Source organism: Triticum urartu, chromosome 4, assembly GCF_003073215.2.
Source record: "Triticum urartu cultivar G1812 chromosome 4, Tu2.1, whole genome shotgun sequence".
In the NCBI taxonomy this organism is placed as follows: domain Eukaryota; kingdom Viridiplantae; phylum Streptophyta; class Magnoliopsida; order Poales; family Poaceae; genus Triticum; species Triticum urartu.
Window position 1 is genome coordinate 617,659,145 of NC_053025.1, and position 20,345 is coordinate 617,679,489.

The 20,345-nt window shown below is 45.3% G+C and overlaps 1 protein-coding gene across 1 annotated transcript; it reads left to right on the top strand.

Moving 5' to 3' along the window:
- Positions 1–16,688: 16,688 nt before the first annotated feature.
- LOC125553269 (protein DETOXIFICATION 56-like) lies at positions 16,689–18,582 on the top strand. The gene has a single exon (XM_048717078.1). The coding sequence runs from the start codon at positions 16,863–16,865 to the stop codon at positions 18,420–18,422; it is 1,560 nt and encodes a 519-aa protein (XP_048573035.1). The 5' UTR covers positions 16,689–16,862; the 3' UTR covers positions 18,423–18,582.
- The last annotated feature ends 1,763 nt before the right edge of the window (positions 18,583–20,345 follow it).

Here is a 20,345-nt window from a genome sequence, read left to right on the forward strand (position 1 = left end):
AACAACACTGCTAATGTAGTACAGAAATGCATATTATGCAGTCATCTAGAACACGGAATGTAGTTTAAGAAGAAGAGAAATCTCATAAACAGCCATAACCACTGTAATACAGCTACAACGAACTACGCTACCAAAGAAAATGCAGTGCACTACAACGTATGCCGCGACTACAACAAATAAAATTAAAGCACTGAAACTACAGACAATGTGATAGACTGATAGAGGTGTCAATTTCACTCGCACTTCCATAACTCGCCTAAAAATTGTACAACCACTAAACTATCGAAAAATACACCCGCAAAAATTTACATGGAAGACATGGCAACTTGACGAACAACATCACCTTTCATTTAAAAACCGCGATTCCAAAAATGACAATTATACCCGCAATACAATGAATTCAAACCTACAGCAACAATAATTACAATATTCAAACACGCGTGAATGGGCAAAAATCAAAAAAATCAACAAGAACAGAGGAGCGGACGAAGCTCACCCGCCCGCACAACCAAAATAGCAAGAAATTGAAAACTAACTCCTAAAAATTAACAAATTATAGAGTGAACGGACCGATTAAAACGAACGCAATCAAACAATTCCTACTAAATAACAACATCCGAGCACAAAAAAAATCGCATCTGACGCAAACACGAACGAACAGAGAAAGCTCGTCCGCCAAATCCCTCGATTTGCAAGCACTCTAGTATATTTTCCTGTAAATTAGAAAGAATAAAGCTAAAATGAGATGCAGACACAAACTGAATCATCCCGCGACACCCGATTCCACATAGAACACGCGGGCGGAAACACCGGAAAATGAAGCAGTTCTCCCGTGAAGCATTGCAGTGCCCAACGTAAAGAAGATGCAGTGCACTTGCGTTCAGCGTGCAGTGCAGAATAGTTATTCTGCTAATATTAGCAGAATAGACCGTCTGTGTGTGTGTGTGTGTATATATATATATAGGGTCGCGCTATTCGTCACCTTGGGTGAGGAATAGTTATGCTTCATCCCCCTCTATTTTACCATCAATGCATCGTAATTTTACGTTCCGTAAGTTTTGTCTTATTTCTGACGCAGAAAGGACCGTAAGAATATATATATATAATCGCCGTAAAAAAATTTATATTATGTAAAATTACAAACGTAAAAACATAGTCTAAATTATACATAAACTGACAATTTTCTTGTCTTATGATCTATATTTTTATTTTCTTATGTTAAATTTTACCTAGTGAATCAATAGGAATGTAACTATTTTAATTCCAAACGTAATTTAATTATGAAATGATTGTAAGATTACCTCGGGTGAAGAATAACTTATGCTGCACCCTGGGTGATGAATAGTAACACACTATATATATATATGACAAATTTTATTTACAAGCAATGGTAGTTACCCCTAGCTGTTTGCTCGCCACGTGTCTCTTCTTATCTCTAAACTAAACGGGTTGGTGGATGCGAAAGAATCCAATAGCCGGCAGGTAACTAAACGTCTAATTAAATAATTAAATAAATGGTGTGAGTTAGTTCAACAACCTGCTATTTCCCTGGCCGGCCGAATGCATCACCACGAACGGATAAGATATTTATAAGCTGAACGTGCTGGACCAAACATCTCTTATTTTACTTTTGAGGAATCTGTTGTATACTTCTGACTCGAGTATGTAGAACTACATACTAGTTTGGAAAATAGTACATAGTATATTGTTTGGAAAATAGTACGTAGTATATTGTTTGGAAAATAGTATATTTTGGAGCGATGAGTATATAGTATGTAGCATGGAGTTGAAAGGAGTATATAGTATGGAGTACATAGTGTGGAATTGAAAGGAGTATATGGTATGTGCTGAGGAGTATATGTAGTTTGGAAAAGGTATATTCTTGGGTATATGTATACTTCCAGTCGCGTATGTTCATTTAATATATACTTCCAGTGGCATAGATACTCCATTTTTACAGTATAGAATCACGTGAACACTAGTTGTATACACATGCTTCTTTTCCATTTAAGTGGTATACACATAGTATGGAGTATGCACATTTAACTAGAGACTGGAGTATGGAGTATATGTTTTTTTTTGCGGGTGAGTATGGAGTATATGCTTATCTTGGTAATATGAAATCCCGGTTAGTAGACAAGTGCTAGAGTAGATCATTCTTACTTTTGAGTATAATTAAGTTATCAAGTACGTGCTCAAACAAAAATCAGATTCTAAATGGCTTTCGTGTTCACCAAAATTTACCGAAAAGGCTTCGTGTATACTGCATACTTCATCCTCTAACATACTCCATATGGCCGTCTTCAACGGCCTTATTAAAGATTGTATAAGAGAGGATTATATTCATCTACACTATAGAGAGTATATTCATCCAAGAATGAGTATATTAAAAGGTAGTATTTGGTATAATGAAGGAGAACGTATGAACCCCGCAAAAAAGAGAAGAAAATATGCAGTGTACAAGAATTTATAGTGTACAACAGTACAAGTAGTTTGACTATCGTTTCACCGATTCCTGAAGCTTAGATTTGAACGGTCATACAAAACTTCTTTCAAACCATGATGTGACCATGTCCTCACACGTACATCGTCGCCGCCAACGACATCATTCGTCCACGCGCAGCCACATGTATTCTTCGTCGACGCCGTACCGGAACGTTGTCGTGTTGCCGCTGTCGCCGCAACCGCTTGCCGTAGTCGCACATCAAGGCCATGCTGGGTCAGTCTTTGCACACGGGATCATCATATTGGACCCCTCCCCGCTGATAATCCTCTTCACCCATCCGTGATACTAAAGAGATCAGACGAAGTAACACCAATTAGCATTTAACTGGGACTTCTACCTCCAATAAATACCTTCCAATTAGTTTAGATACACCCAGCCCAGGAAAATCAACCGCGTGTGCACTAAAATCAAGAAACAAGGAAGAATCAATTGCCTCACGCATGCATGGATCCACCGACTTGATGTCGTCTACCTTTTTGCGGATCTAGTCTTCTCACGCAGATTTGAATTTGAAGAGAGAGAGAGAGAGAGATAGGGAGATCTAACCGGATTGTGTCATCCTGATTCAGCGTGTATCCATGAATGAAATATTAAACGGCAAGAGAAAAGGTTGGGCGCCCCACAAAATTAGGAAGCTCAGTCCAACAAACAGATCGGGCATAAAAAAAATCTGATTTTATGGTGCCCATGACCCGTTAAGAAAGGCACATATCTTGATGCAATCGAATGGCAGTGGGGATGGTGGTAACTACCACTAGGTGGTCGAATCTATTTTCCATATATATATATATATACACATATATATATATATACATACATACATATATATATATATATATATATATATATATATATATCGGCACTTCTCCAAATCCAGAAGACAGACGGAATTCTAGGATTATCCTTTTGGGCAAAGACTTTTATGCAGACTTCTTCTGGATTATCTATACCATATTGCATTCTCGTAAGATGATACACGCTAGCTAAAGATCCACCGGGTGCTACATCATAAGCACATTGGGAGCAAATACGCCCGTGCGTTGCAACGGGAGATAAAAAATTATGGCTCACCAAATAAATATAACTCAATATCTTGATGTATGAGCATACTCTATTTTAACATAGTGGCTCACCATGTTGCCATTTATTTTATTTTTCTCACCCTAGCCGATGATGGTCGCGATGTCCACGTGATCACAATGCATTCCGCGGTAAATCACAAGGCTATGAAATTTCCAGTGCATGCCACACTTATCATTATGTTGCGTAAGGGAACGTCTAAACTTTAAAAACAAATCTCATTGACCACGAACTACTCCCAACGCCAAGATATATAAAGACTTTCGAAAAACTAATCAAATCCTAGACATAAAATACTTTTGAATCAGTGAACACTTTTCGAATCGACAATTTTGTTTTGAAATTTTTGATTTTCTCAAAAAAATCATGAACATTAGTTTTTTTACAATTTTTTTAAATGTATGAACCGGTTTCGAATTCATTAACATTTTTTGACTCAACAAACATTTTTCCAATCGACGAACTTTTTAGAAAAAATTGGGGAACACATTTTTATTTTTATTTTTGTGAATGGATATTTTTTTTCAGATTCCCGAATATGTTTTGATTACACGATCATTTTTTCAAAATCATGAACATGATTTTATTTCCCGACCATTTTTTCCAAAAATTGTGATTTTTTATAATTTTATGAACAGTTTTGCAAAAACACCAACATTTTTTGAATCTGCAAAACTTTTATGATTTTCTAACATTTTTGAATTCACATATATTTTTATGATTTCTCAAACATTTTTTGAAAAGTTGCAACTTTTAGAATATTAAAATCCCGAATTAATTTAAATAAGAAATCATGAACATTAGTTTTGTTTACATTTTTTTAAATGTATGAACCAGTTTCGAATTCATTAACATTTTTGAAAATTTTATTTTGAATTCACATATATTTTTATGATTTCTCAAACATTTTTTTGAAAACTTGCAACTTTTAGATTATTAAAATCCCGAAATAATTTAAATAACAAATAAGAAAAAAAACAAAATGAGAAAAGAAAAGATAAAAATAAAAAATAGAAAAACAGGGGAGTAAAGCCCTGCGTGAGAAAGGAAAGATAAATATTGTGAAATCATTTTTTGACTCAACAAACATTTTTCCAATCGACGAACTTTTTAAAAAAATCGGGGAACACATTTTTATTTTTATTTTTGTGAATGGATATTTTTTTCAGATTCCCGAATATGTTTTGATTATACGATCATTTTTTCAAAATCATGAACATGATTTTATTTCCCGACCATTCAGAAATTGTGATTTTTTATAATTTTATGAACAGTTTTGCAAAAACACCAACATTTTTTGAATCTGCAAAACTTTTATGATTTTCTAACATTTTTGAATTCACATATATTTTTATGATTTCTCAAACATTTTTTGAAAAGTTGCAACTTTTAGAATATTAAAATCCCGAATTAATTTAAATAAGAAATAAGAAATCATGAACATTAGTTTTGTTTACATTTTTTTAAATGTATGAACCAGTTTCGAATTCATTAACATTTTTTGACTCAACAAACATTTGTTCAATCGACGAACTTTTTAAAACCATTGGGGAACAAATTTTTATTTTTATTTTTGTGAATGGACATTTTTTCAGATTCCCGAATATGTTTTGAATACATGATCATTTTTTCAAAATCATGCACATGGTTTTGCAAAAACACCAACATTTTTTGAATCTGCAAAACTTTTATGATTTTCTAACATTTTTGAATTCACATATATTTTTATGATTTCTCAAACATTTTTTGAAAAGTTGCAACTTTTAGAATATTAAAATTCCGAATTAATTTAAATAAGAAATAAGAAATCATGAACATTAGTTTTGTTTACATTTTTTTAAATGTATGAACCAGTTTCGAATTCATTAACATTTTTTGACTCAACAAACATTTGTTCAATCGACGAACTTTTTAAAAAAAATTGGGGAACAAATTTTTATTTTTATTTTTGTGAATGGACATTTTTTCAGATTCCCGAATATGTTTTGAATACATGATCATTTTTTCAAAATCATGAACATGGTTTTATTTCCCGACCAGGGGAGTAAAGCCCTGCGTGAGAAAGGTAAGATAAATATTGTGAAAGCTGGGATTGGGGAACAAATTTTTATTTTTATTTTTGTGAATGGACATTTTTTCAGATTCCCGAATATGTTTTGAATACATGATCATCTTTTCAAAATCATGAACATGGTTTTATTTCCCGACCAGGGGAGTAAAGCCCTATAGGAGCGATCAGCCAACCACTCTACCTCTTATCGTTTCATGAATTTTTCTCGTCGCGCAGCTATATGACAACGAAGGAGACGGTGATTTTTGGTCCGAAAAGTTGAATCATTTTCCCACTTATGGGTGGCATTGGTGGGTAATTTTTATCAACTTAGAGGGTAATTTTAATGACGGACGACCAGAAGCGATAGCCGCTTTATTAGTAGGTAAAATATATATATATATATATATATATATATATATATATATATACATGTCAAGAGATTTTTCTTTTACTTTTTGAGATCCACTTTGTTTGACACGAAAAATAATAACAAACATCGATGGTTATAGTGTTATTATCTTTCTACGCGCCAGGGGAAATAAAAAATTGCGGGCGTGCCAGTGTACTGAGTACACAAAGAAAACATAGGGAAACTTGTACTTTATTAATCTCTCGTGGGAGAAAACAAATTACATGATCCCTTTACATAAGCACTCAATGGCCTGCTAGCTCGGCCAATATGACTTCGGCGATTGTGAGGTTCTGGTTCACGGGGCCTCGGAAGGCTCCCGATTAATTACGTCCGTGAGCCGGAGCCACGGACCACCTCCGATTAAGCTGCTGCAATGGTCTTCGTCTTCAAGTCTCGTCTTCTTCAATTGCTCGGTGTAGATGATGGTGATGATGCGATGGAATAGAAGAGTGGAGCGGTACGTCCGTCGCTCCGGCGATGCTTAGTCACATCCCTCGGGCTTGTCGATGTCCAATGATGAAGATGTCTGGCCTCGTCAGCTCAGACAGATGGTCGGCCTTCGCCTCGTCGGTGCCCGGCCTGGTGGTGTCCGCCTCGTCGGTGTCAGACACGGTGTGTCTTGCCTTTGCCTCGTCGGTGCCCGGCAAGACATGGATAGCTTCATCGGAAGAAGACATGTCGGTGAAGTGGCTTCGCCTCGTCGGAGCTTGGACGGGATTTGGGGAGTGTGTTGATGTAGAAGTCGGAGTAGATTCAAATGTCGCCCCATGGCGGCGTTGCTTGAAGATGACGACAATGCGAGCTCGTCGATGTAGACCTCAGTCCGTCATGCCTCGTCGGTCTTGGCAGCGTTGGAGTATTTGTTGTCAGGGTGGCATGGGTCGCGCTCGGCTTAGACTTCTTGACGACCAATAACTTCGTCGGGGTATGCAAGGGGGCTACGCCTTGCGGGAGTAATAGTTTGGAGAGACCGGCGTCAGTATAAAAACTGACGTGCACTCACATTGGCGTGGCCGTGGTGGTTGGCACCTTGTCTCGGCTAGACGCCGAGTATTCGGCGGTCCGCCAAGACAAAGGAGGCCGCCTCACGAGGCCGTATAAAGGTAGCGTTGTAGGGGCCGCGTCGCCTTGGGCTGGTGCTACGCCGAAGGGTGACCTGTACGCCGGCGACGCCGTGGACCTGTTCGCCATGCTGGGTGAACCTCTCGAAGGAGGGACCGGTTTGGTACTACGTCGCTGCAAACTCCGGCACAATGAAGGATCTGTATGCCATTGACCTGTTCGTCGGGGACGCGTGTCTCGTGAAGGAGGAACCGGTCTTAGATACGTCGTTGCGGATATTGGTTCCACCAAGGACCTGTACGTCGTGATGGGAAAGGCGAGTCTCGGGCTACGCCGTCAGCGAGCTTCGGCTCCGCCGCACCGTCCCCTCCAAGAGTGTGACACAAAACCTGTACACCGGTGTCTCCTTCGCCATAAACCTGTCCACTGTGGCCTTGTTCCTCGCAATCTGTGCGTCTTGAAGGGAAAGGCGAGTCTCGGGCTGCGTCGTCAGCGAGCTCCGGTTCCGCCATGCCGTCTCTTCCAAGAGCGTGATGCAAAATTTGTATGTCTGTATATCCTTTGTCATGAACCCGTTCATCGTGGCCCTGTTCGTCGCAATCTGTGCGTCGCGACCTGTACACCATGGGCTATTCGCCGAGCGCCATGAAGGCCGCAATGGTAGAGCGCCGGGGCTAGCAGTTGGGCTGCGTCGTTGAAAAGCTCCGGCAGCTCCCAAGTAATCTCCAGCCAAGAACATGACACCTGAAAATGAAAGGCATCCGGGAACGTGAGCCTCCCCTCCATGTCATGACCGGCTAGTTCCTCCTGGCGCTTGTACAAGGCGGTCGCCGGCATTGGTGTTGCTTGCGTGGTGACTGGATGTGCGAGGCTCCGAGGACTCCCTTGCCGCTGTGCGTCTCCGCGAGATGCGATCTCACGATGGCCTTTGGGCCTCTGGTTGCTGCGTTCCTTCCCGCGATGGATGTGAAGGGCGGTGGCCTTACGGCGTCCATGGGTGCCTGTGTCTCCCGTGCGTCCATGCTGCGTGTTCTTCATCTCGCCGGCCGCCTGCCCGTCGTTGGCAACGTACTCCCGCCGCCGCCGTCGCCGCGGATGCATTCTTCTTCCCTGCTGCTCTGACCCGGTGCCGCTTATGTCGCCGCCAGTAGCATCTCCTCTTGGTCCTCTCCCTTCCCCGGGGCGCGCTCTCCATCGTCGCTCCTCACTGAAACGGGAGATGAAAAGAGAGAAAAGGTGAGAAGATTAATTATACATGTCGTTAACAAAGAAGGATGCTGGGGTTGATTGTTGATGTAGCGTGTGGCCAGAAGGCTTCGCTGGGCTCGCCGGCGGACGTCCATCGTCATCGCGGACACCGGCCCATCGTCTGCGGCCTACAAGTGCACCGAGGCGCAGCACATGATCTGTCGCCGGGGTACCCGCGGCCTTCGTCGGCGCGTGTAGTCGCTGCCTCTGTGTGACCGCTTCCCTCTGGGTGCTCTTCTCTTCCGGATAGCCTGTGTACACATGCACAGCCACGCATGTATACACGCTTCACCAATCTTCATCCGTAGGCCATCTGCAAGCTAGAAGATAGTAACACAATATAAACAATGGGAGGGTGCAGATGCATGGCACGCTCTTCGTCGGTACACGTGTTGCCGCCGCCGGATGCGTGCGAGGGCGCTGATGACACCGCGCTGCCACACGGATGGGTTCATCCGCGGCTTCCTCCTCCTTAGGGCACGCACAGCCACGGGACCGGGTTGCCCGGCGAGCGTATCTCCAGGACGCTGCTGCCGTGGGCGCGTCCTCACCTCCATGACGCTGCCGCCGTACGGCCTCGGGTGCGTGAGTTATGGACCGATGGGGTGCTGCGTGTCATCCACCCCCCCTGGTTAATCAATCCGTTCTCGTATTTATAGGCAGAGGCTAGCGCCGGCTAGATGATTGTTACCGATTTTTTTGAAACAGATAAGTACTCGTATGCGTGTGGATCATAGTCATCTGCTCCTTGGTACTTATCCATCTGGTTATTGGGTTGTTGTGACGCGCATGTATGCGACTAAGCATGCGGCGCACCACGACCTGATCGATCGGCCGGGCATGCATGAACGTGTGGTCATTTGCTTCTTACACACATAATATTCTTCATTCTTCATAGGGTACGTGAGCCATGCATGGCTCATTGCATGCATAGCTAGCTAATCAAGCTGATTAGATCAACGTACAGGTAGGCATAAATAATGCTCTCCACTGGTTGGTTACGATATTACTCTTCAAAGAAAATCAACATCTTTGTCACTTCTACATACAGGCTTGTACATGCCTATTGGTGCCATATTTTCATAAAATTGCGACAAAAACGCGTCGAACACACTTATGCATCATGCAAGTGATTGGTGAGTCGGTGGGCTAGTCCCAGAAAACACGGTGAAATAGAGGGAAATTGTCCTCTACTCCTTCGAGCATATATTTATTCCCGCTCCTCATATGCCACATACGCATATGTCATACTTCTTTATTACTCTGAACATGCTCCATTCATAATTACTCGTAGTTGAATCACATTGAAAAAGAATATTCGAGTCTGAATTTTACCTAATCTGTGTGCATACTTCGTTTATGTGTATACAAATTTTACCGTAAAAACTATTGCCCAGGTGATAATTTTTCATAATATTGGCGTGAGAGTGAATTTTCCGAGGGCCCTGCATCAAGATATACGATTCGTGATCTCAAACAAATAAGATACTATACGATTCGCTTCATAGAAACTTCTACTTTTACTGTTTCCCCCAAACAACACGACATATAAATTCGAAACTTTATTTTTTGCGGGAAATATAAATTTGAAACATTGCTGTTTGATAACACACTGGAACTAAATTATGTAGACATGTTTTCGTATTTGAAACAATGGGGTTTACTCTGACTGGGGGTGCACAGAGATTGAAGGTGAACTACATGACAGGAAGCATGCATCATGCATGGTACATGTCGATCACACCTGCACATCGATCACAGTGTTGGCTTTTTTGATTCGATTCGATTTGGTTGTGCAGGTGATCCAGATGACAAACAAAAAACCATGTACCCGGCCGGATGGATGACAGGGCACAGTGTATGACGTGAGTGACCTATCATCTACATCTACGTATGTGACATAGTACGTACACTGCTAGCTAGCTAGACTCGCCTGGATGGATGGACGCATGACTGATGAGAGTCCAGCCGTGTGAGAACAAATGTGCCCCCGCTTTAAATCCGAGTGCACATCATTTTGGATTCCACCATCACTTATCATGATAGCTACTCCTTCTATTGACCAAAATCAGTCTATATCAACTCAGGTAAGCCAAGCTATTTTTACTCACCGAACAACATCGCCGCGTTCACTGCCTAGTCCAGTCGTGTGAATACGCCCCGACATTTTTCTCCTTCCTGCTTCTCTGATTTGCTTAACTCACCGACACCCCTGAACTTAGGGGTGTCGGTTTCATTCGATGCCGACTAGCCCATGCGATCGGGGTGCCATCGATCAGCCCGGTCAATCTCCCCTCTTCATTGTACTACTACATCACTCTCCTCCTCCACTCTTTCTCTCTCTCAAATGTACGTCAAGGAATTATTCACTCCCTAAGACTAGAAAGCGAACAGTCACACTTTTGATTTCCGCTTGAATACCGAGGCGAATAAAACTCATGTTTCTGTGGAAATTATCAAAGTGATTCTTCAAGAAAATCCTATTGAACCCGCTCCAGCCTCCAAACCTTCCATTTGCCTTTTAAAAGAGAGATCACACTTGTCCTTTCTTTCCTCCAAAAAGGACCACACATTTTTTCTTTTCATTTTGGCGGACAAGGATCATACACATATTATACATTTATTTGCTTGCAGCTGGAATGCATGGCCATGCACGTGAGAAACTCCTGCAAGCAACTCTGTTTTAATCTGCAAGGCAAATTAGGCGGATAGGATGGTGAAAACTAACTAAAGTTGCTCCTTCAATTCCACCAATTCATTAAAGCATAAATTTGCTAGCAAAAGAGAAAGGGAAAGAGACCTCGATATTGCATTTGCACCCTGGAAAGGCACACAAACAAATGTAGGATATCCTCAAAGCAATGCACTTGGATTTGCCGAAAAGAGGAGGCAAGTCACTTTGGCCAAATTATTCCGCTGATAGTGGGGAGTGATGGTGAGCCCATTATTTGCCGCCTTTGCTTGGTTATCATCCAACAGACGCATACACACATTCTTTACCCTTCCCTTTTTCTTCTCCAAAACAGAGGTATTTTCTTTCTTTCTTTTTGGTCGCAGCAGAGTTTCTTGTGGGCTACAAGTTTGTATCATCATCATCATCATCATCTTTGTTAATGTTGCTTTCAGGAGGCACTTAATTTGATAACTGCCTCATCTTTATTTGATATCTTAGCAGTAGTATAAGAGCAACTCCAACGGGCCGACCCAAACGGACGGCACTTTTGTCCGCTTTTTATCCGTTTGGGTTGGTCCGGCGGACACAAACGTCCGGCGCTGTGTTTGGGTCGGCGCGAGCGCCCAACGCTGGCCCAACCCATTTCATCGGTGCGCCAAAAAAAGTATTGCAAGCATTTTGAAAATAAATACATGCATTTAATTAAACATAAAAGCCGGCCACGAAGGCCGGCGAAAGTCCACATTACATTAATTAAAATACTAAAAACTAGACGACGCGCTGTCCTAGGCGTCCTCGTCGGCGGCGGCGTCTGCGTCGGGACCGGTGAGGTCGATCAACGTCGGCGCAGGGCTGGCCCAGGGGAACCCCGTGTTCCAGACGGCGGTAATGCCGGGCTTTGCCGCCGCTGCCTGGGCTTGGCGCGCCTCCTCTTCGGCCTCGCGCTCGAGCATCTGCAGGCGCTGGCCCTCCCGGCGGTCCTCGGCAAGCCGAACGCGGCGCCAGTGGTCGAGGTAGGCCGCCTCCTGCTTCTCCGTCGCCCCAAGCCAGATCGGCGGAGCGCTGACCCACTCGCGGACTACTCCGGTCCAGGAGTAGCGCTCGATGTAGGCCGGCTCCTCCGAATCGGCTTTGGGCGGGGACGGCGGGGCCACCGGCGGCAAGACGCAGTCGCCCGCCGCGGAGAGGGCCATGGCCTCCGCCATGGCAGCCTCGAAAGCCGCCTCGTCCGCCTCCCTCCTTGATGGCCGCCTGGTAGGCGGCCTTAGCCTCCTGGTCCTCGTCGCGGACGACGGCAGGCTGTGGTCGACGCCGCGGACGCCGCATCGCCTCGCCTCCTCGTGCTCGATGGCGAACCATCGAGCCCAATTGAGCGAGTCGACGGTGAAGTGCGGGTCGGCGCGCTGCTCCTCGCTCAGCAACGCCCGCGGCGCCGCACCTCCTCTGCATGGGCCCTGGTCATCCGCGGCGCCGCCGGTACTGGGATCCTCTCCGGATCCAAATGCCAGTCGTGTGGCAGCGTCACGTCCGGATACGGCAGAGGCACGCGGTGGTGCCAGTGCCACTCGGCCTGGTGCACCGGCACGCTGATGCGCCGCCTCTGCCAGGGAGCGCGCGCTGGCGCGGGAAGGGAGGGGGAATGGCGAGTGGGGGCTTTGCTCTTGCGGCTGCTGCCGACACCGGAGAAGAAACCCATGCTGGCGGTGGCTAGGGTTGTCGCCGGCGTGGGGGCAGGGGTGGCCAGATGGGGACGGGGGGGGGGGGGGGGGGGGGGGGGGGGGGGGGGGGGGGGGGGGGGGGGGGCGAGTGGTAGTGGATGAGGACGGCCCCGCCGCACGCCCGGCTTAAAAAAGGACGACCGCCGTCGCTGACGCGTGGGCCCAAGATGGGCGGTCGTTATAAATTATGTTGACCGTAGCGGTTGGACAGCCGCCAGGTGGGGATGCGGCGGACGGCGAGGAGACGCGCGGCGCGTCTGCTTCGTGACCACGCCGACGCATTCCAGGCGCAATTTTAGGCCGGAAATGGGTCGGCGCGGACGCAGGGCAGACACGATTTGAGTTTGAGTCGGCGCTTTTGTCCGCGCCGAACCAAATGGACGCGGGCGGACGAAATGGGTCGCCCCATTGAAGTTACTCTAACGGATCCATGATCTAAAGTCTTTAAAACATACACATAAGAGCAAAGCTAGCCAGCACACATGATTAGCATGCGTTTCCCCTGAATTTGTTGCACGTATCACGCATGCTTCTGTTAGCTTGTCTACTATGCATGCATGTACACTTGGCCAAGCAGCTCGTAGGTGTCGACCAGTGCATGCTATGCGTGTGAGTGAGAGTCAGGTGGCAGATCGATCATGCATGTGACCGTCCTTGTAGCCAGTACTAGGATCCACACCACTTGAGAGATGAGATCCCTCCATCCATCCATCATGCGTGTGAATCTGATGCTCTGAATCATGTCACTCACCACTGTCAACTTAATTTGCACCCGGAACTATATATAGTGTACAGTAGTTATTTATCTAACATGACCTTATCTAGGATATGATTTATAATTATAAGGGAATCCATGGAATAAACTTGAGCTTTGATCACAAATTGCACATTCTAGAACTCTGCATCCTGACTGGCTTTGCCATGTCCATGTCCATGGATCCTACTACTACTACCTTTGCTGCCCACTAACTATGGCAGCAACAGATCGGGGTAATCTCGATCCACTTTGTAATCGTTCATTCATGTAGGAATCCAACCATTAGCACTAACTACACCAGTGCTCTCATCTTATCATCATCGTTGATTGTCGCTGCTTTTAGCCAGGGCCGGCCCTGGGGCATGGCGAGGAGTGCGGCCGCCTAGGGCCCAGCCCAAGCAGGGGCCCATCCGTTTGCATGTCTCTAGTAGATATATAAGCATATTAGGAAGAAGAAAAGATAGAGAAGGTAAAAAGACCAGCCAAGAGACAACCATTCAGCCAGTCACCTACTCCCGCTGCGCGACCAAGCTAGGAATTAACTCTGCGGCGAAAATTTTGGCCATGAAATCAGCCAATCTGCTAATATCCTTGATTATCGATCTCAATTAATGCCGGATCTATGCAGTGTGAGATGTGTATCCATTCCATGCAGCCAAAAATCCCATTTAGTTTGGCAAGTATGAGTCGCAGCATGCAATACTCCTTCCCACAAAATTAAAAAGCATGCAACACTCCTTTAATTAGGCCCCATGCATCATGCAATACTCCTATTCAAACTAAAAAAAGCATGCAATACTCCACTAATTAGGCATCATGCAACCAATGATTTTTCTCGTTGGATGAATCTCGTTGTCGGTTCTTCCGACGGGTCGCAGCCACTATACACCTGCCACAATATTATTGGTGATAGTCGTGGCAGTCAGAGCCGTGCCAAGGCGAGGGCCCATGGCCGGTGGAGTTCAGAAGTTCGCACAAGGGCCTCTAAGATGCTAGGGCCGGCCCTGCTTTTAGCAGGCGTATGGTTTGGTAACTGCCTTCTTTTCTTCAGTGACACCACACCTTCAACTATGTTGTAACGGACCCACACACACACACACACAAGCAAAGTTAGCCAGCACGCATGATCGGCATGCAGTTAGCTTCCCTGAATTTGTTGCACATATGATGCTACCGTTATCAGATGCAGATATACTGTACATACCATGCATGTAGATGCACATATCAAGATTCAGCCTTATCTAGGACAGGTTTGATTAGGGGATTCCATGGAATAAACCTACTTTTTTTTGCGATGAATGGAATGAACCTAGTTGATCTTGATCCCCAATCGTACATCCTAGAATTCCTACTTTTTTTTTGCGATGATGAATGGAGTGAACCTACTTGATCTTGATCCTCAATAGTACATTCTAGAATTCATTCTCTCTTGTTAACTACTCCCTCCGTTCCTAAATATAAGTCTTTTTAAAAATTTCACTACAAATTACATACAAATGTATATAGACATGTTTTAGAGTGTGGGTTCACTCATTTTGCTTTGTATGTAGTTCATAGTGGAATCTCTAGAAAGACTTATACTCCATCCGTTTCTAAATATAAGTCTTTTTAGACATTTCAAATGGACTACAACATACGGATGTATGTAGACATATTTTACAGTGTAGATTCACTTATTTTGCTTCGTATATAGCTAGTCACTTGTTGGAATCTCTAGAAAGACTTATATTTGGGAACGGAGGGAGTATTTAGGAATGGAGGAAGTAGTAAGGTACACGTGCATTGCACACATGAGATTTGGCAACCAAATTATGAATAAATATCACATTATAGCATGTAAGCTTTGAGTCATATATGCATGATGTAGATGTTTGTTTAATTCTTATAGTTCATCTCATTCAAAATCAATTAGTTTTTTAATTAAAAAAGCTAATCTATTTTAAGATCCATGAAATTGTGCGTTGTAAGGCATAAAGTAAAAACAAATAATGGCAATTCATCTAAAAAAATTGGGCAATTAAGATATGGAAGATTCTAGAACAAAGGAGAAGTGCTTGTGTTTTAAGGTTTGTGCATTATGCTTAAGTTCAACCATGGAGTCTTCTAGATTGTACATGTGGCAAAATCTGATGGAATGTAGATGATATCCAACGGCCAGTAGTGCTCGAATTTGCCATCTATGCACCATCGGATTGGCTTCATCCAACGACCATCTTTCAAAGGTATTCGCACACTATAAAGGGGTATAGATTACTGTGTTGCCAATTTCCATGTATCTTAGCAAGTACCATCTTTGTTGTTCAATGATGGAGTGTGCCTGCCTTTCCATTCCACTAGCTATGATACCAACAGATCGGGGTAATCTTCATCCACTTCACCACTTGGTAATCATGGATGCAGGAATCCATTAGCACTAAGTACATCAGTTGTGTATGTTAATCTTCTTATCTAGTCCCGATTAATTAAGTCGACGCCAAATCTAGCTTATCCTTCCTGTTTTTCACATGCCCTCGTGTCATCCACCTATCCCACCCGTATCTATTAGGGTCAGTCGATGCCACTTTTTTTCTTCTTCCAAAAAGTAGGATAATCCCTGATCTCTGGATTCATAGGTGCACAAAGCCATATACTCTTTATTATTCAGTCTACTATGTTTCATATAGAAAATGTGATTAATACAACCTAAAAATGTATTCATCACGTTGTGAACATTTGTTCATCCTGTGAAAATGGTATTTTAAAACTTGGTTGGTCACTGATAATTTCTAGGTCTACTTTATAAATTTCTCCATACATATGTGTAGTAAACATGTTCAACATGTTAGTAACAATTTCGTCCAGCTGGCGACAAAAGATGTAGAGTAATATTTATTCTTGTTTTAGAACGACGTTATATTTATTCTAACACTACAAAACACTACTCAAATCTTATACAGATCACAAAATTAACTCCTGCAAATTTACGAACCATATCTATTTTGAATTGAAAGATGGTCTTGATATTTATTGCTGAATCACAGAGTATAAATATGGATTACTAACAAATTTCTCCCCAAATCAACCACATGCACAAAGTTGCTAGTACAATTTTTTCACATGCCTCCGTGTCATCCACCTAGTTGCTCCACAGCTATTCGTGCTACGTAGTAAATAAATTGCTGGTATGGCATTTATTTGGGAATGCCAAATTTGGAGTCGGTTTGGATCAGCATATCTCTTTTTGTATGCCTGATCAAAACGGGCGTCACCATATCTCTATCTCCTTGCATTGCATCACTTCTTCGGCCTTCTCCCCGAAGCAAACCCATTCTGCTCTGCTCACACTGAGCACGGGCTGGGCAGGCATTCTCCCATGGATCCACCGTCACCACCACATGATCACGGTCGGCATGAGCAAGAGCATCATCAGGATGGGTGCCCGGCGGCCAGGGAGAAGAGGCCCTGGGGGTGGGCGCGCGCGGTGGCCGGCGAGGCGCGGGCGCAGCGGGGCATCGCGCTGCCGCTCATCGGCATGAACCTCACCTGGTTCGCCAAGCAGGCCGTCACCACCGCCTTCCTCGGCCGCCTCGGCGACCTCCAGCTCGCCGCCGGCACGCTCGGCTTCAGCTTCGCCAACGCCACGGGCTTCGCGGTGCTCACGGGCCTATGCGGCGCCATGGACCCCATCTGCGGCCAGGCGCACGGGGCCGGGAACGCGGCCCTGCTCCGCCGCACGCTGCTCATGGCCACCGCCATGCTGCTCGCCGCCTCCCTGCCCATCGCGCTCCTCTGGCTCCGCGTCGACACCGTGCTCCTCCGCGTCTTCGGCCAGCAGCCCGACATCGCAGTGGTGGCGCGGCGGTACGTGCTGTGCCTCCTCCCCGACCTCGCCGTCACCTCCTTCCTCGCCCCGCTCAAGTCGTACCTCAGCTCCCAGGAGGTGACGCTCCCCACGCTCTTCGCCTCCGCCGTGGGCCTCACCGTCCACGTCCCGCTCACCGCGTGGCTGGCGCGGACCAGGGCCGTCGAGGGCGTCGCCGCCGCCGTCTGGCTCAGCGACCTCGTCGTCGCGGTCCTCCTCTCCGCCTACGTGCTCGCGTCCGACGTGCTCCTCGCGAGGAAGAGCGCCAAGACGACGGCGGCCACAGCGGCGCCGTGCGCGCGGTGGTGGTGGCCGGAGGAGACCAAGACTGCCGCGGCCGACTGGCTCCGGCTGATCCGTCTCGCCGTGCCGTGCTGCCTCAACACGTGCCTCGAGTGGTGGTGCTACGAGATCCTGATCCTGCTCACGGGTCGCCTGCCGGACGCCCGGCGCGCGGTGGCGGTGATCGCGATCACCCTCAACTTCGACTACCTCCTCTTCGCCGGCATGCTCTCCCTCTCCGTGAGCGCGTCCGTGCGCGTGTCCAACTCACTGGGCGCGGGCGACGCCGTGGGGGCGCGCAGGGCCGGCGCCGTCTCGATCCTCGGTGGCGTGCTCGCCGGTGCCTTGGGCGGGCTGCTGATGCTGGCGTCGCGGCGGCAGTGGCCTCGCCTCTACACGCACGGCGCGGAGGTGCGGGACGGCGTGGGGAAGGCGATGAAGGTGATGGCGGCGCTGGAGGTGGTCAACTTCCCGCTGAACGTGTGCGGCGGCATCGTGCGCGGCACGGCGAGACCGGCCGTGGGCATGTACGCCGTGCTGGGCGGGTTCTACCTGGTGGCGCTGCCGGTGGGCGTGGCGCTGGGGTTCAGGGCTCGGCTGGGCATCACCGGGCTGCTGGCCGGGTTCATCATCGGCGCCGCGGCCAGCCTGATGGTGTTGCTCGTGGTGATCGCGCGCATGGACTGGGGCGTCGAGGCCGAGAAGGCGCGGCTGCGGGCCGGCGCCGGCGGCGATGATGATCGGAATGCTGAGCCCAAGGAGGCGTCGCAAAATGCTGCTGACGTTTGACCGTAACTTCAGTCATTAAGTAGTCTGAATTAATCGGAGTGCAATGTACATACTACATGAAGATGAAACTCCCATGGAGATTTTGTTTTGAAATCGGCAGAACCAATTGCCACAAGGGAGGTGAGGCGATGAATGGAGCCTTCGAATGCTTTCTCCGACATTGTTTCACTCACTCACTCTCCAGTGCTCTAATCTAATCGAGTCAACTATACATATGTAAAGATGAAACTTTTGTGTTTTGGAAACAGTAAATTTATAATTGTGTCCAAGAAGATTAGCAAGGTGATGAGTGGACTCGTCGAACATTTTCCTCTCCGAGTGAGCACTTTATTTTGAATAGTTCGAGAATCACATTTTCAAGTTCCAAAATTTTCAAATAATCTACATGTTCACATGGATGTATATTACACATGTTCAAAAAATATATATCATGATTTTAGGTCACCTGTTTGCTTATTTCATCACACAAGTTTGCACATGTATAGTGTACATCCTTTTTTGGGATCTTCTTTTTTTTCTGCACATGTATAGTGTGCAAAATATGGTGTCAGCTGGAGCACGTTCAACAAAGTGAATATTTTGCTACCATGCCACCATAATTTCACTAGGTACATGAACAGATGTTGGCACGGCAAAGACAAGACAAGAAAGCAAAAAGAAAATTGAGCAAGAGAGGCCCTGCCTGCTAAGACAGTAGTACTACAGCTATTTGTTCTAACTAGAACCACAAGAACAAAGCAGGTCCTCGGGATAATCACTCGCAAAGGGCCAATTATGCAGAATAGCCAAAAAAAAAAAAGCGTTATGCCTTGCGGGCCGTCAGAATGATTCTGCCTAATATGGGCTTGTTCACTAGGCCAGGCAGATTGACGTTTACTAGACTCGCTGATTGCGCTCAATAGCACCACAACGCACATGGGCGCTCCATAGAGCAACTCACGTTCCAGTGTAGCGACGCTATTTACTGCAGCATCCGGTGTTTAGTCAGTTCTTTTTAGTTTCGAACAATTTTTTAAATTTTTTTTAAAAGAGATCATTTTTTGAAAACATTAAAAAATTTTGTACGTAAGTGCTAGTCATTTTTATAAAAACGTGATTTTTTCGAATATTTGATCAGTTTTTGCAAAAACGTTTTTTTTAAAATACGAACATTTTTGGAAATTCCGAACAATTTAATGGAAACGCAAAATGCTGCAATCATAAAATTTGACGAACGTGATTACGTGAATTGTTATAGGGCACCGATGATTCTAGAGAAAATTCCTTATATAACACTGTTTTAAATTTTGTTTTCCTATTTGACACTCAATTTTTTTTCTTCCCTATGTAACATCATGTCTAAATTTTTATGCCTTTTATGACACTTTCGTCCACTTTTAGCCTTAGTGGCGTTAAATGCCACTTGAAAAGACCTATTTTTTACCCCTCATGTGGTATGTGATAGTTTAGCTTCAGTGTATGCGACTCTGTCTGGATGGCAAGCCTGGTAGATCTACCATTTTATATTCTTAACCCCATAATATACTAGAGTGCCGAGTAAGTACGGGAAGTTTTGCCATCAATTGATCTAAGTGCTCCATTGAACCGACTTTAAGTCAGGCTGCCATTCAAAAGGCTGGACGCACATGTTGCATACAGCCTCCCTTGGATGCTCCCCGGCGAGCTCCCATACACCTGACAAATCCATTTACACCCGTACACACCTTGTTGTTTTGCAATTCAGTATAAATTTTTCGGACCAATGTTTCTTGATGTCAGTATAAATTTGTTTAGATCATGAATAGCTACAAAAAATGCTAGGTGTAACGTAGTGTATATATGTATGTACCCAGCCCCTTTATAACAACCCTGAGTTGAGATTGAAAGAAAGACCGTGTGGCCATCATCAATCGCCTCGTGTGTTCGTGTTACGGTGTTAGCTAG

Excerpts from the sequence above, each read along its gene's own strand:
- LOC125553269 (XM_048717078.1), top strand. The coding sequence starts at position 16,863 with ATGGATCCACCGTCACCACCACATGATCACGGTCGGCATGAGCAAGAG.